The sequence below is a fragment of the Hippocampus comes genome, unplaced genomic scaffold (assembly GCF_001891065.2).
Source record: "Hippocampus comes isolate QL1 unplaced genomic scaffold, H_comes_QL1_v1.1 scaffold437, whole genome shotgun sequence".
Taxonomy (NCBI): domain Eukaryota; kingdom Metazoa; phylum Chordata; class Actinopteri; order Syngnathiformes; family Syngnathidae; genus Hippocampus; species Hippocampus comes.
Genome location: NW_017805699.1, coordinates 6,701 through 21,712, shown reverse-complemented (window position 1 = coordinate 21,712; position 15,012 = coordinate 6,701). Strand labels below are relative to the sequence as shown.

The 15,012-nt window shown below is 45.1% G+C and overlaps 1 protein-coding gene across 10 annotated transcripts in view; it reads left to right on the top strand.

The window, feature by feature from the left end:
* The window catches only part of cdk5rap2 (CDK5 regulatory subunit associated protein 2), a 32,312-nt gene extending 17,529 nt beyond the window's left edge, over nucleotides 1-14,783 (top strand). For 5 of the 10 annotated variants that reach the window (XM_019882594.1, XM_019882598.1, XM_019882593.1 and 2 more), the window contains exons 29-47: nucleotides 887-985; nucleotides 1,134-1,264; nucleotides 1,349-1,619; nucleotides 2,882-4,217; nucleotides 4,951-5,052; nucleotides 5,722-5,870; nucleotides 5,948-6,297; nucleotides 6,433-6,665; nucleotides 7,142-7,193; nucleotides 8,994-9,127; nucleotides 9,849-10,091; nucleotides 10,703-10,828; nucleotides 10,922-11,035; nucleotides 11,108-11,297; nucleotides 12,048-12,166; nucleotides 13,068-13,280; nucleotides 13,621-13,916; nucleotides 14,253-14,399; nucleotides 14,491-14,783. In XM_019882594.1, the coding sequence (XP_019738153.1) occupies nucleotides 887-985; nucleotides 1,134-1,264; nucleotides 1,349-1,619; nucleotides 2,882-4,217; nucleotides 4,951-5,052; nucleotides 5,722-5,870; nucleotides 5,948-6,297; nucleotides 6,433-6,665; nucleotides 7,142-7,193; nucleotides 8,994-9,127; nucleotides 9,849-10,091; nucleotides 10,703-10,828; nucleotides 10,922-11,035; nucleotides 11,108-11,297; nucleotides 12,048-12,166; nucleotides 13,068-13,280; nucleotides 13,621-13,916; nucleotides 14,253-14,399; nucleotides 14,491-14,715 (4,530 nt within the window). In that variant the 3' untranslated portion in view covers nucleotides 14,716-14,783. Of the gene's footprint in view, nucleotides 1-886; nucleotides 986-1,133; nucleotides 1,265-1,348; nucleotides 1,620-2,881; nucleotides 4,218-4,950; nucleotides 5,053-5,721; nucleotides 5,871-5,947; nucleotides 6,298-6,432; nucleotides 6,666-7,141; nucleotides 7,194-8,993; nucleotides 9,128-9,848; nucleotides 10,092-10,702; nucleotides 10,829-10,921; nucleotides 11,036-11,107; nucleotides 11,298-11,379; nucleotides 11,985-12,047; nucleotides 12,167-13,067; nucleotides 13,281-13,620; nucleotides 13,917-14,252; nucleotides 14,400-14,490 lie in introns of those variants that run through there. The other 5 variants (XM_019882599.1, XM_019882595.1, XM_019882596.1 and 2 more) reach the window with 5 other exon arrangements.
* The last annotated feature ends 229 nt before the right edge of the window (nucleotides 14,784-15,012 follow it).

The window sequence follows — 15,012 nt, the reverse complement described above, 5'->3', positions numbered from 1 at the left end:
CTGATTTTTAAAAAAATAATCAGCATAAAAGTCTCCTTGTGAAGTGAAACTACTCGGTGCCATCGTAACAGCCACCTTTTAGTTTTAGTAGCTCCCCCCCGTCTAACCTTTGAACCTGACTTAACCTCCGCTGTGTCTGGCTTGTTACTACAGTATGCTGCATTTGAGAAAATTGGGACTTGACAGGTTATGTAACAGAATGACTGCAGTGGTACCTTGAGTTCTGAATACCCCATGTTAAATGTCTTATGAGTTGCAATTTGCCCCATGGTCAGTCGTCGATGCACTTTCGGCTGTTCAGCCGGGCCAAGTTGTCAAACACAAATACAAAATTAAAAACATTCACAAGGGTCATGGAGCAGACGCTAAAACAAACGAAGCGCATGACTTCAGCTCCTGACGCGTCACTCAGGCACACATCCAACACGCGAATGTTTTTTAGTACGTACAGCAATTACGTATTCAAAAAAGTTTATTTCTTTACCTTCTGTTCTGTTCATTGTTTATATACAATGCAGGGTTTTTTGTTTTTAATTAAAAACTCAAAACAAAAAAAATGTGCTTTGTGAACTCCATGCTGGACATATCCTACTTCTCAGTAGTCTCAAATGCAGTATCCCCTATTTCTAATTTCTTTTACAAGTGTGTCTTTTTTCCTGGACTCTTTCCTCCATTGTTCCTAACCAAGCCAACATGTCTTTCTATCTCTATCTGTTTCCCATAAAACGGTCTCTCTTCGCCATATCACATTAGACACGTCATACCATCCCGCTGTCGCTTTGCACTGTGTTTTTGGATTCTGTTGCCCCATTGAGTTTTCTTGTTTTTATTTTATTTTCGAATCGAGTCACATATGTCATACTCGCCTCACATCCCATTACTCTAGCAGCCAGACACATCAACGATTACAGAGGTGCCGCCTGTAGCTCACCAGACGTGCCGCTCTCAAGACAAAGAGAGTCAGACAGACATCACACAGGGGCAGGTATGTTACAAAGTAACCACTAGATTGCCCTTTTAAAAGGGTTGGTCTTAGTTCTTAAATACACCACTAATCAAGCGAGAAATGATCATTTGACCTAACTGGCACAAACTTGGTTGCGCACGCAAATAAAAATATGTTTGCCTTTTAGCTTCTTGGGGATGAGAGTGTGGACAGTGGCCAGGGCCAGAGCAGAGAGAATGCTCATGGTGCCGCTACAGAGATCGATTCTGTAAAATGTCTTCTGACTGATAATGGTGCTGCATCACTCCTGCACCTTAGGTCAGACTTTTTTTCTTCATATCACCCATCGCCACATCCACTAGAAAGTGACCTCTTTAAGCGTTATCAATTCCCTTGTTACAGAGAGGAAGTCCGCAGGCTCACAGCTGAAAACGTGCAACTGCAAGGTCTGCTGAAGGAACACACGTCCAGCGAATGCAAAGAGAAGGAGAGCACAGATGCGTCAGGCAACAGCAGCGATGGGCAGGCTGAATTAAGACAGAGTCAGGAACTTTTGCAGGGTCAAGCTAAGGACAAAGATGAGGACTGCTCAATGGATAGGAGGGCCCTGGTCACCACAGAGGAAGTGGGAACTCTGCAAACTGGCGATCACAGCAAGATTTCAAAGCAGATGGTGTGTTTTATATTAATGCAAATGTGTTTTTGTGTTTATATAACACAGGACAAACAAAACGCGAGTAATATTGTATTTTTGGATGAAATTTAAGGATGGACCTTGATTGTTCCATGACCTTAACATCTGAACTTTGGTTAATTTTTGAATGTCCAACTGTTCTGTGTTTCACTACTTTTAGCACGATTTGCATGCTGTACCCTCCTTCTCCTCCATGTAGCTCCTCTCACAAACAAGATGAATACATGTTTACGGTTTTCTCCGAATACTCCACCATCCTCCCACTTCACCATAGGAGATGTTTACAGCTCTGTCTTGTTCAATGCAACGAGTACGTTACGAAACAAGTTTACCAACTACCTTTAACTATCATGCAAACTGAAACAGAGGCGAGCTCAAGAAATTTGAGTCGTGATTCGAGCGACATTAGCTGAAGTCACGCATTCCAAGCATGCACAGAGAGATCATCAGTCTGTTTGTGGAGCAAGTCTGTTCGGGAGGGGCAGTCCCTGTGTGTGAATGGCCAATCACAGAGCGTGAAGAGGGAATACATTTGGAGTTAGTGAGTTCATCCTGTCTCATTTGTGTATTCGGAATTTGCACTATTATGATGTAACTTCTGTGTTAGTTTCTGCTGTTGTATGGACAATTTCTTCGGTAAAGCATGAAAAAAAATAGTTCCTCTCATCGTCTTATGTATTCAATCATTTGTTTGTTCTTTTCTTAAGACAATGATTTTTTTTTCCCCCACCAAAACTCATAGAGGTTAAAAAAAAGTCATTGTCTGAGGAAAAGAAAAAAAAAAGATTAATTGAATACATAATAAGTTGCCCGATGAGGATTTTCCTTTACGACTCATGTCATACTCTTACTAAGCAAAAATGCATGATCCCAAGTAGGTACTCATCTACAGCGAATGCCCTGGCTATGTAATCTTACTTACACAAAGAGATTGGACATAATTTGTTACGCTCCAGAATGTCTACCTCAAATTGTTAAGGAACACTGATTCTTTGAAGAGCATTGCTTTTTCCTTTTTTAATGCAAATGAAGAAACTGATATGGTTGAGGCAAGGTTACAGCAAACACCATCCTCCCACTTCACCAAAAAAAAAAAAAAAACAACCACGTTAGGTTCATTCTTCAGTGCACGGTATATCACATCTATCACTCTCGTCACCTGCTACCCTAATGAAGAAAAGCACCATAGAAATGAGCGGATGGATTCATGACTGTCAATGTTTCTCTTGTATTTTTTGTAGGCCTGCTTCAGATCTCGATTGCCTGTCCCTGTGAGGCCGAGAGCCGAATCTTGCAGTGGCACACATTCAGAGCCAAGTAAAGCGCACACGACGCAGCAACTTCACACAGATGCTGACCAGCACTCCACTCCAGACTCCACCGCGTCATCCCAACCAAGCGCCGGCCCCTCTTCTTCCTGCGGACGTGCTCACGATAGCGGCTATCCAGACACGCACACGTCAGATGACACCCAGGACCACGGCGCTCTTTTTACCCAGCTGGAGCTCCTTCACCAGGAGTGCCAGGAGAAGGAGGCCTTGATCAACAAGCTCAGCGAGCAGCTCGCTGATTGGGAGGAGCTCCATGCGCAGCTCCAGGACAAGGAACGTCTCAATAGCCAGTATGTGGAGGCCTTACAAGCTGCCGAGTCCACCATCGCCTACCTGACCGCCTGCAGTCTGGACAGCCAGGGTGGGTCCAGACAAGGAGCAGCGCCTTCTGATGTGGGCTCTAGCGGCACATGCCTGGATTTACAGAAAGTGCTTCAGGAAAAGGAGGACATTAACAAGCAACTCACACAACTGTTGAATTTGGCAGAGAAGCACATTTCATTTCCAGATAGCCAGGAAAAGCAGGGGGAAATTGGAGATCTCCGTTTGAAGATAGAGGCAGTAAAAGCCTCAATAAACAAGCAGAACTCCAGAGGGGACTTTGGAGGACCTGAGGGTTCGGCGCACAAGGACTCTTCTCAGGATGAGTTGAGATTGAGTACTTCCACACAGACGGCACCTGAATCTCTCGCAGACAATGAGTTGTGTGATCAGCAGGGAAAAAGTGGAAATTCTGACCAAACTTCATGTCAGGAGATGACCCAAGTTCTTGTGAAATGCCTTAGCTCGGCAGAATCTGTCATAGCTTCCTTGGCAGCTGCCTGTAAAAATACCATCTCGTTCACCAACCCTCACCTACAAGAGCACTTGGGCAACCTCCAGAGAGCTCTACAAAAGAGACAAGAACTGGAGCGCCTCACTCGTGCCACTCAGCCAAGCAGTCAGTCCGAGGAACTTCTCGACTCGGATCTCCTTTGCAATCTGGAAATGCTCTGCAAGGTCCTCAATGATCACTCTCAGAGGATTAGTGAGCTCCAGGCCTCTCTCCAGGAAGAGAGGGCCCATAGGGAAGAGAGCGAGGCCCATGCAGTGCTGTCGGACACCAAGGGCCTAGCGCCAAGCGTTCAGGCCCAGCTGGAGGCTCTGCACAAGGCACTGAGGGAGAAGAAGAAAGCCTGCAAAAACCTGGAGGAGAAACTCGCCACGGCTCAATCTACACCATCCATGAATAACGTAGCACAAAAAGGTGAGCGCATTTATTGATTGCAAAGATAGCTCCTCGAGATGTGCCAGTTTCAAGGGAGTCCTTTCAGCTGTTTCCATTTTGTGTACATGTTTGACTTGTAGAAAGCTGTACAGGGATACCTTGACTTACAAGTGACCACAACTAAGATTTTTTTTCCAGTTAATGAGGCGTCACTTTTGCTTTTTTTTTTTTTTTTTTTTTTTTAAAGCTTCATTTCTGTTACTCTTTGACGGCAGTGAAAACTTAACAGACCTACAGTCCCTGATACACTTATAGCACAGATGTTTATCGAACGAGACAGTCATGCACACAAATACAAATAAAAAGACTCAAGAAACTACAGTACAAAATGCAAAATCTTGTCCACATGCCGAATAACCAGCCATGTTGGCCCAACCAGCATAGACACCCGATGTCAATCACTCGGCCTTGGCCCTAAAAAACACACACAAACATTCTAAATTGGTAACCAAAGAAACCTCATCCACAATGCATCGCGCGACCCAGAGATCTGCAACTGGTCGATTATGGGAGTTTTCACAAAAAAAATTTTTGGGGCAGGATGAAATGCATTAATGGCATTTCAATTCATGTCAAAAGGGAACATTGATTTGATGTGCAAATCTATATCGTAAGTCAAGTTATCACTGTAGTGGGGTGAGTCCCACTTCTGTTATGGAGCTATCCAAGCTGCCTCGTCGCTGACTAACGTGACCGTTGCCTCCAATGCCAGCTCTGGAGCGCGATGACAAAGGTGTGCAGGTGGATTTGCAGGACCTGGGTTACGAAACCACGGGCAAGAGTGAGAACGATAGGGAAGAGAGCAGTAGCACAGGTCAGACACGTTTGAGACGGACGCTGCATGTCTGTCTTCCGAGTGGACACTAAACTCACGTGGCTTGGGCTGGAGTCTCTCACGGGCTGCATGAGAAGTGAACAGGGGGGGCCGTAACACACTCTCAATGTTTGAGTCTCCTAACCTCACAAACGTCTCTCTTCTGCTTCTCAGTGTGGTGGAATTGCCACAGCCTTTCACTGCCATGCAATGTTTTGCATTGATGGAACCTTTGCATGTCTTTTCAGCACCTAATAATCTTCACTTCCTTCTTTATCTTATTTAAAAGCCTTGTTTCCACCGTGCTAGTATGGCAGTTTGGTGCATATTTTTCAGTGTTTCTATTATAATGGGTTAGAAAATATCCAGGTACATTTTTATGATCATTTGTGAAGAGAAAAGTTCTGGGACTGGTTTTACACAGAGAAATATTGACAACTCCAACTGCAAACTAAGAAATTTTCCCAATCATCCTAACCAGACAATCAATCAGAGCATCTGCAAAAAGATCCTGATTAAGTCAGCCGACTATGTTTTTATTCTGAACTGGAATAATTGGTGGAGACACGGCTTTTAATGATTATTCCTGTGATTATCATTATGAAGTGCAGTTCTCAACAGTGTTTAATGCTTCTTTATTTTATTGTTGCTGTCTGTCCGCTGCTCCAGACCTTGAGGTGGGCATCAAAGCAAGCGGAAGCGCTTCTAGTCTCCCTTCGCTGCTGACTCATGAGCAAGTGCACTTTTCCTCCACTGAACATCTGGACTCTGCCGCCAGCACACCATACCCGGGTTCCCCAACTTTGAGCTCGGCCAAGGTATTTCGTCACAAACGTTGCCCGGTTTATGTTTTCAAACGTGATCAAAGCTAATGTGGCCGCTGCTGCGTTTTCAGGTCAGTCTGAAAAGCCTTCAGACCTTCGAGGAATACGGCCTCTCAGAGGACCCGCTACTACTCCAGGCGCAGGTGCGAGAATTGAAGGTCCACTTGGAAAGCCAAACCAAACTCATCCTCCAGATGCAGTCTGTGCGGAGAAACCCAGTGGCTGGCCACTGCTCTGACCAGTTGACGAATCAGGACGGAGCACAAATCCATCATGCAAGGCCCAGTAGGGAGCAGATGCGAGAGAAAGACTGTGACAGAGAGGCCCCGGCCAAAATTGGTGAAACCAGTGATGCGGAACGAAAGAAGAGTGCGAAAGAGCAGCTACAACATGCCCGCAGCCGCTCTGCCTCCCCTGCCAGGTTGCAATACAATGCACTCATTCATCAGAAATGCTGAACTAATCCAAGATTACAATAGACAGCTATTATTGTGACTTAGTTGCGGGCCTTCTTTGCCCATTTACACAGCCTGATGTCAGTCTGTCGCTTCCACAGCCTGGACTCCCTGGTGCAGTCGCAGGCCAGGGAGCTGTCGCAGCTCAGGCAGCAGCTCAAGGAGAGCCGGCGGCTCGCGGGCCTGCAGCGTCGGCAGATGGTGGAGCTGAGAAGGGCTTTCCAGGAGATGCTCCACGCTACCCCAGGGGACTGCTACATGAGCGAGGTGCTCAAGGAGCAGCTGGACAAGAGCCTGAGTATTCTGGATCGGCTGGAGGGACGCCTGGACAAAGGTACCGGCCGCGCTTGTTTATGAAAACTCGGCACTGACACATGCAAACTGTAGTGTAGAAGGCACTCAGACTGAACAAACCGTGTGTTAAATGGCCAACCAGAGCTGACACATTGTTCCTGATGATACTCACTTGGCCACGCCTCTTAGAGGCACACATCAACACACAAATACTACAGTGTGTGACTTTTGGCTCAATTATACTTTGTAAAACCAGGTTATTTCTTTACATTCTCTTTTAATATGCTTTATATTTTCCATTCAGTGCTATTTTTTTAATTTATTTGAAATTGACCCAACACTGGTGTTTAATCGCATTTCAGTTGATTTAATTGGGAACATTGATAGGATATACAGAAAGAAATAGATTGTGCGGTGCTCCTTGAGAGAGCAAGAAGAAATCCACTTAAGAGTCCTCAAGCGTTACTGATTTTTTCTGACAAGTCCTTGACATTTTTTTTTGGCCGTGTCTGCTAGGAGAGACTCATCAGGATAATGAAGATGTGGCGGCTCTGGAGCTTTCTCGCAGGTACATCTCAACCTTCCACGCCCCTGCTTGATATTTAGCACCCCTGTCAGTGCTGAAGGAGCTGCACTGTTTGTTTGAGACTGACAACAGTTCACTCCTTTTTCTTTTTGTGAGCTACATTTAACACAGAGGAGGAATGTTCATTCATCATTACTTGTCAACACGAAGAAGCATCTATTAGCAGTGATATTTGGATTTATGGTCAAGAGAACAATTTTACTAAGTGATGCGAAAAATGAATCCAGTGTTAAAATTGGTTGTCTGTGGCGATGCATTTTCTATTGATACCAAAGACCGCTCTGTCGGCCATTTTTGCGTCTAACTCTAATTGACAACAACCACCACATGCAACGGATGGAAGATATTTGGGGTTAGCGGCTGTTTCTATTGTCTGATGTTTGCCTCATGACCTCTTTAAAAGCAAAGCTCCCCTGTAGCCTTTCGCCTAATTGCCTTTGTGACCCCGTCTGGGTTGCTACGCTTGAATGGCGTCTGCCTGGCTGCTGACCTATTTTCATCCGTCTGTCAACAAAAACAATTGATGATACAACCGGGTCAGCAGTGTCATACGCATCAGAACATTAGAGGACATAAAGGAAAACACACAATGGGGCGTTTTTAAGGAGATGTTGTGCTCATTATTATTTTTTTTTTGAAACATTAGTCTTCTGCACTTTGTGTATTTTCCACAGCAGAATCTCAAATACTTACTATCCATTTGTTAAACTGGTTGAAATCATGCAATTTTTGGTGGGAGCTTGTGCAAATGTAGAGTACAGACTTTGTTACCATGATAACCAGGAGCTAGAGCATGTGACAAAACGAGCCAACATTTGGCAAATGTAGTGACTCCTCCAGCAAATTTCTTTTGAAGTCATTCACACATGCTTGAACACATTTAAACTGATTAAAACACACTTTTAAAAGTATTCCATAGTGCCTGAGCTTCCGCTCTTGCTCTCAAGAAACGGTAGACTTGTTCAGCATCAGATCTCTAAAATAGAGGCAGAATCTTCAAACTGTGTATAGGCCTCTTCCATTTGAAGCTTATTGTAAAAATGACATTAACATTTTATTTGTAACCACAATATGTTCAACCAAACCCTATCATTCGTCAAACCAAAATAGCAAACTTGCTAACAGATTTGTGATATAGCATCAGTGTGAACAACAAGCCATGATTTGGTGGGGTTTCACAATATTCCTCCCTTGAAAACACCACACCATCATTCAGGATATTGAAAACTACCTAGTACAGTACCTTTTTCTTGTGTCGCTCACACCTAAAGGGCGGGATTTATTTGTAGTGAATGCGGGCTGACGGACAGCCCCGCTGGCCCAATCCAGCAGGAGCTAGAAAACCTGCGTGTGGAGCTGGAGGCCGAGAGAGAGCGGCTGAGGAATCATGTCGGTTGTCTGGTCCGGCAAAATATCGCAGTGGCCGAGCGCGCCGGCGAGCGCTTGGACGTGTGAGTGGATATGCCGAAGGCATGCTGTTTGCTGTGGAATCTTTCTATTTATTTATTTATTTATTGAATTGTGTGCCTAAAACTGAGTGGTTCTGATATGGTGGTTAAAAACCCAAAACAGCATGCTAGATTGATATCTGGGAATATTCACCGTTAAAACTTTGGTTTCCAATTGGGGAAAAAAAGTCCTATATTGTCCATTTTAATTTCCCTCTGAAATTTACCATAAACCTCCTAGAAATGTTCTACTCTTTTACATGTTGAGAGTGATGGATCCTTGTGTTAACGCGCCTGGTCGTCTTCTTCCTTTTCCTCCTCCTCCTCCTCTCAGGTTGGCCAGAGAACTGCAGGAGAAGAACCGCCTCATCCAGAGCCTGCAGAGTCAGGTCCGAGGCCACAGTCCCAACAGCTCCCACAGCTCCCACTCTGATAAGGCCTCCTGTCACGGCAGCCTCCCCACACAAGGTAGTAGTCCAAATTAGCCAGCTTGTGACTGGAAATGCTATCACGTCCATTCGTTTACATGAAGAACGTTAAAATCCCAGTGAAGTGACATGTATACTGTATATTTTTTCCTAAGTACAGTCAATTGTTTGGAACTCAAATGGTCTCAAACACATAAAGTGGTCAAGAAATTCAAGTTACCAATATTAACTCTTGATTATGCGCAGTTGCAAACTGAAAGTCATTTCAAGTCATAAAGCGTCATCCACATCATAGATGAAGATGTGCAAAAGTGTTATCTGCCTTTTTTGAAGAATCTCTATTTGATCAGACTGTCCAATTACTTGGTGGTATAATTAGTAGAATAATCAGGTTGAATGGAAACATTCACAACAGCCATCAGTCCATCCTCCACCTTAGCCCGTAAAGGTCGGCAAATGCTGCACGAGATGGTTCTATGGTAGAAGTGCACTCGCAGTCCATCCTCCCTCAGTTGTCTGGTATAATGTGGTTTGATGCCACACATGCCTGCCGCAGCAATTCTTTTCCACTCATAGCCATTGTGGTGCACTGAGGCATTCCATGCAGACCGAGGACTCTGCTCTGCCGGTGTCCGCTTCCAGCGCATACCCCCTACCCCACCCCCACCACTCCATCCACTTTCAAGTTACATTATTAAGTGGCCCCGATTGGTTTCAGGTAGGGAAAAAAAAGAAACAGTTATCACTGTGTTCACGTGCAGGGGACGGAGCCGAAGTGGTGGCGGGAGGCCGACTTTTGGACTTGCACAGGGAGAACGCGCTGCTTCACGAGCGTCTGAGGGACAGCAAGCAGCTCAACAGCAGCCTGCGAAGCGAGCTGGATCTGCGCCTGTCCGTCATGGCCCATCATCAGGCGCGCGACTCTCCGACACAAGCACCCAAGCCCGACGAGAACGTTGTCTTGGCGGCAAATGCTTCCGCAGAAGCACGCACCGTCACTTCAGGTAGTCGGGGCTGATTGATTACTCTGTGAGATGAACCTGCTCGTGTTGTCTACTACTTGCTGTTTTGTGAGAGGTCATCACTTGTGTTGAGGGAATGAATCCAATTTGATTTCATTGGTACATAATTATTTATTTACAATAACAAAAATGCATCTTTGTTCAACTATCCAAGCCAGCATTGTATAGGGACAGTTAAACCAAACCACACATCTTTGTCACACCAATGCCTGCTAGCTTAATGATCACTCACAATGCTATATATGGGCGAACAAAACTAGCAGTGATGTTGCAGTCCTTTCAGCGGTTGCTATTCAATTAACTAAGCGATGCAGCAACCTCATGCAGACAGACGATACTCACTGGTCTATATTCTTTGTCTTCTGCAAAAAAAAAAAAAAAAACATCTGTAATTTACTGTCAATGTGCAGTTGTGACAGTTTCTGTTTATATTATCCCGCCACTGGTGGCCAAGGTGCATGCACCAGAAGGAGCCACACAATGAATTCAAGTCTGGAATCAAGATGCACAAACTGCTTGCTTCTTTACATTCTATTTCAATGTTATTCCTGATCATGTTTTTCACATGATTTCATCTTCTCGTGTCTACTCAGACGTGCTGGCCGAGCACCTCGAGGAGATCCGAGCTTTGAGGCGGCGACTGGAGGAGAGCATCTCCACCAACGATCGCCTGAGGGAGCAGCTGGAGAGGAGGCTTGCCGAGGTGGAGAAAGAAACAGGTGACCACTCGCTCTCTGCGGCTTTTATGACGCAATTGATGAGCTGGCACACTCAATTGGCTGTGGTTTTGTGTGCGGGCGTTGTCACGGCAGCTACCAACATCTTCATCCACGGTAACGAGGATCAAGCTCAGCTGGTCAACGAGGTTCGCTCCCTGTGGGGTCAGAACCAAGCCCTGAAGGAGCAGCTTAACCTGGAGTCCAAAGGTACACGAGAAGCGCACTATTTTGCGAAACAAAAGCGCATCACACCTACAACTTACTGTTGCTCTCCTCCAGACAAACAGCGGGAGAGCGAGAGGCTGCGGGAGAGCCTGGCGAGGCGCACGGCCAAGCTGGAGCAGAGCAGGAAGGACGGCGACGTCCTGAGGCAGGAGAATGCCAGGCTGCAGGAGAAGCTGGAGCTCGGCGGCCGAGAGAACATGAGGCTGCTCCAGTCGCTGCGCACCAGCGAGGAGCAGTTGCGCAGGTGTGTGGAAATAATTGCTTTCTCGTGTGGTGCCCCATTAGAAATCCGGAAATGTCATTGCAATGGCTATGGCGGTTTTCAGTTGTGTCTTTGATGTGGACCAATATCAGCCGTCTATCTAACCAACAGCTAGCAAGGGCGTGTTAGGGAATTCAAAAGCAGTGCCATTCTTTTGCCATGTTTTGACCCCCCTTCACCTGAGCCCTGAGCAATTATCGCTTGACCTGTCGCCACATCCCTGCTCCTCCTCAAGCCAAAAACATGCCACTAGTCAGTGTTGCGCTCTCAACTAGATTGTGGAGTTGTAAAGTCAACTAGTCGACGAGTCTGTACGAACCATAGCGCACACCATATCCATGCAATGTGAAACCACACAATGTTTCGGTGTCACCATGACGACACACCATGAGTACAATTTGCTTCAGCGGTCATCCGTTTTGCCGACCCACACTGAAATCCGAAACCTGTAGTCTCGTTTAGCATTTCACTCCTCTCCCTTTCCCTTGCTCCATTGTTCTCTCGTCATTGTACCCCAAATCCAACACACACGTCTCTTTGTGTCTTTGGTTTTTAACAAGAAAAATGATATTCACCCCATGATATTTCGTGGCCGATAATTTTATTTATCCACTTTCCGACGTCCACATCTATGATAACCCTTTCTTGTTGCCACTACGGGGTAGGGTCGTAACACCCTTTATCTGCTAAATGTGTGCGTGTTTTTTTTTTTTTTTTTTTTTTTGCGTTCAGTCTGCAGTGTGAGGTGAAGCTCCAACGGCAGCACGTGACCGACTCGCAGCGTCTCCTGCAGTCGCTGCGCGTGGAGCTGCAAGTTCGTGAGAAGATGGAGACGGCGGCGCACAGTCCAGGTTGGTTTCTTCTCTGCACTCCATCGCAACACATAATTACTCAAGGAAACAAACCTTAGAATTACTTTCGTCTGTGTAAATGAGATGGGCACTTTACCCTATTTTGCCATCCGTGACCTGGGTACCCTTCTGTCATCGTCCCTCAGTCCTTATTCATATAATAATTGTCCTCCATCCTCGTCCGTGCATGACACCGTGGGAGAGAGAGACCGGTCACCAGAGTTCAGCCTGAAGAGGGGTGCATGAAATGCATGGGAGATGTTCTTAATTTTCCTTAAAAAAATCAAATACGTTTACAGTTTACAGTATGTTTATAGTTGTTTTTTATAGATAAGGTGGATTTAGGTGACAGTAGTTTGGATGAATAAAAAGTACTAAATATCATTTATGTTCACATTGTTCTATTTATCAGTGTCAGAATTCATACATAGTGTGAATGTATTAAATTCACATTTTAATTTTATTTAATATAAATATTTTTCATTTTAAAAATGAATGACAGTAAATGTAGAGGCCTGGAAAAGGTGTTTAAAAAGACTTACATTTTCAGAACTGACACCTTTTATTAAAAATAATAATAATAATAATAATACATTTTATTTATAAGCGCCTTTCAAAATATTGTCCTGTAAAAATACACTTCATTTTAACATTTGTTGGTTCGAAATGTAAATTATTAAAAGCATAAAATGAATATTTGCCGCAGATTTATTAGCTGAGTAATATTGTTTTTTTTGTTTTTCTTCTTAAAAATACTTTATTTTCCAAGTTCTTTTCAATAAAGACCTTCATTATCAAATAACATAAATATAGCACCATTTAACATCTACATTTTTGTTTGAATTGTTCCCTCTTTCCCCCCTCCCCAATCTTGAAATGTAACACGGCTTCTTTTCCAAAGGCGTCAGCGCGACACCGGATCCCGCCTCTGCTCTTCTGAGCACTGGCTCAGTGGACCTATCCGAGCTGCTGTCGGAGATCCGCCACCTGCGTATGCAGCTGGAGAAGAGCATCCACACCAACACGACCCTGCGACAGAGGCTGGAGGAGCAGCTGTGGCGAGGAGCCGCCCGCTCCGAAACCATCAACATCAACTACCGGGTCTCCTCTGCAGGTAAACGCACTCGCATGACATGTCAGCAGGGGTTTTCTTGGCTCAAATTCAGGCAGGGACGATGCATTCATCAGCAGCAGGAGAATCATTCAACACTTTTACACTTATTTTTATGTCTGTCAACATTTTCTTTTTTGAAAGTCCACTAGCTTGATGACCATGTATAGGAAGGCATTCTTTAAAAAGGACGACCATGTTAGTGAGGCTTTTTTTTTTTTAAATAAGATGAGCATTTATAGCAAGGTGCACTACACTATAGTTGGGGTCTGACTGATGAACCGTGCTTTAAAAGAAAAAAAAATAAAATCATTTGACCGATTGTCCCGCCTCCTCCCTGTAGATGAAGGGGGCGCGTCGCCTGGTCGTGACGGTGCCAACGTTGTTCTTCACGGCGACACCTCAAACGCTCGAGTGCGCTGCGAGGTGGATGGCGACGGCGGCGGGAGCAGCAGCTCCGGCGAGAGCGTTACAGGCGCTCCCTCCCGCCTGGTGCCAGGCCACCGCTTGTGGGCCAACCGCAATGGGCGCCACATCCTGGCACTGGTAGAGGACTACAGCGCCCTCCGCAGGCTCATCTCAGAAGGACGCAAGTTGGCACACAGCAAGGATGCGCAGCTGCGCTGCTGTCTCAACAAGGTAGCACATTTCCACTTCATAATATAGTCATTTCTTTTCTCACAAAAGCTTGTTATTGACATTTGAAATAAAATGCTTTATTTTGAAAAAAAAAAACATTCTGATCTGATTTTCTTGTTTAAAATAGACCCGTGTTGTGTGTTTTTAAATGCAGTGCCCTTCATGTAAGATAGCAACTTTATTTTAGTAAAAAAATAGTGTGGGGTAGATAAACAAATATATATATATATTTTATCATGCAACATTATTCTAACCCGAACCATTTTAAAAAGTCACTGAGATTGACACTCTGACATTTCATTTTGTAAAAATCCAAATGCATTCGTTTGTATGGAGGTGCTGGACGAGGAGGGCGTGAAGCAGCTGTTGGGCGACATGAGCACCATGCAGCAGGTCCTGGATGAGGCCGCCCGCCTGCTCAAATTGGTGTGGAGGGTCTCTCTGCCGACAGGGGGCGCTGCGGCAACGGCCAACGACCAGCAGGTATGCCAGCGCGTGATGCCGTCAGACCATACCATGCCATGCCAACTTTGCTTATGTCATTAAACGTCTGCCGTGTGATCCCGCGCCGCAGGAGGATCTAAAGAAGGAGATCTCGCGTCTCAAGAGCCGATTGTCCCAACAGGACAGAATGCTGACCGGAGCTGTCAAACGCCTGCACACCACCAACCAGCTCAAGGAGGGCATGGAGAGGGTCATCATTGACCAGCGTACGCTCACACCTGTTCTTACTCACGCCACTCGCATAAACAAAAAAGAAACTAAGAGAAAAAAAGTTGGGGGGAAAACAAATGTGTGAACGTGTTTTGTGCGACAAAAGTACATTTATGAGAAAAAGTCATGGTCGATTTTTTGGGGGGGCTAAAAACGCCTGACCATACATGGTCGTTTTTTTTCAGATAAAAACGCCTGACTAGATGGTCGGGTTTTTTTCAGTAAAAAACAGTTACTATACATGGTCGTTTTTTTTTGGCAAAAAACGCCTTACTATATACATGGTCGGTTTTTTTTTCGGCTAAAAACGCCTTACGATACATGGTTGTTTTTCTGAGCTAAAAATGCCTTACTATACATGGTCATTTTTTGGAGGACCATA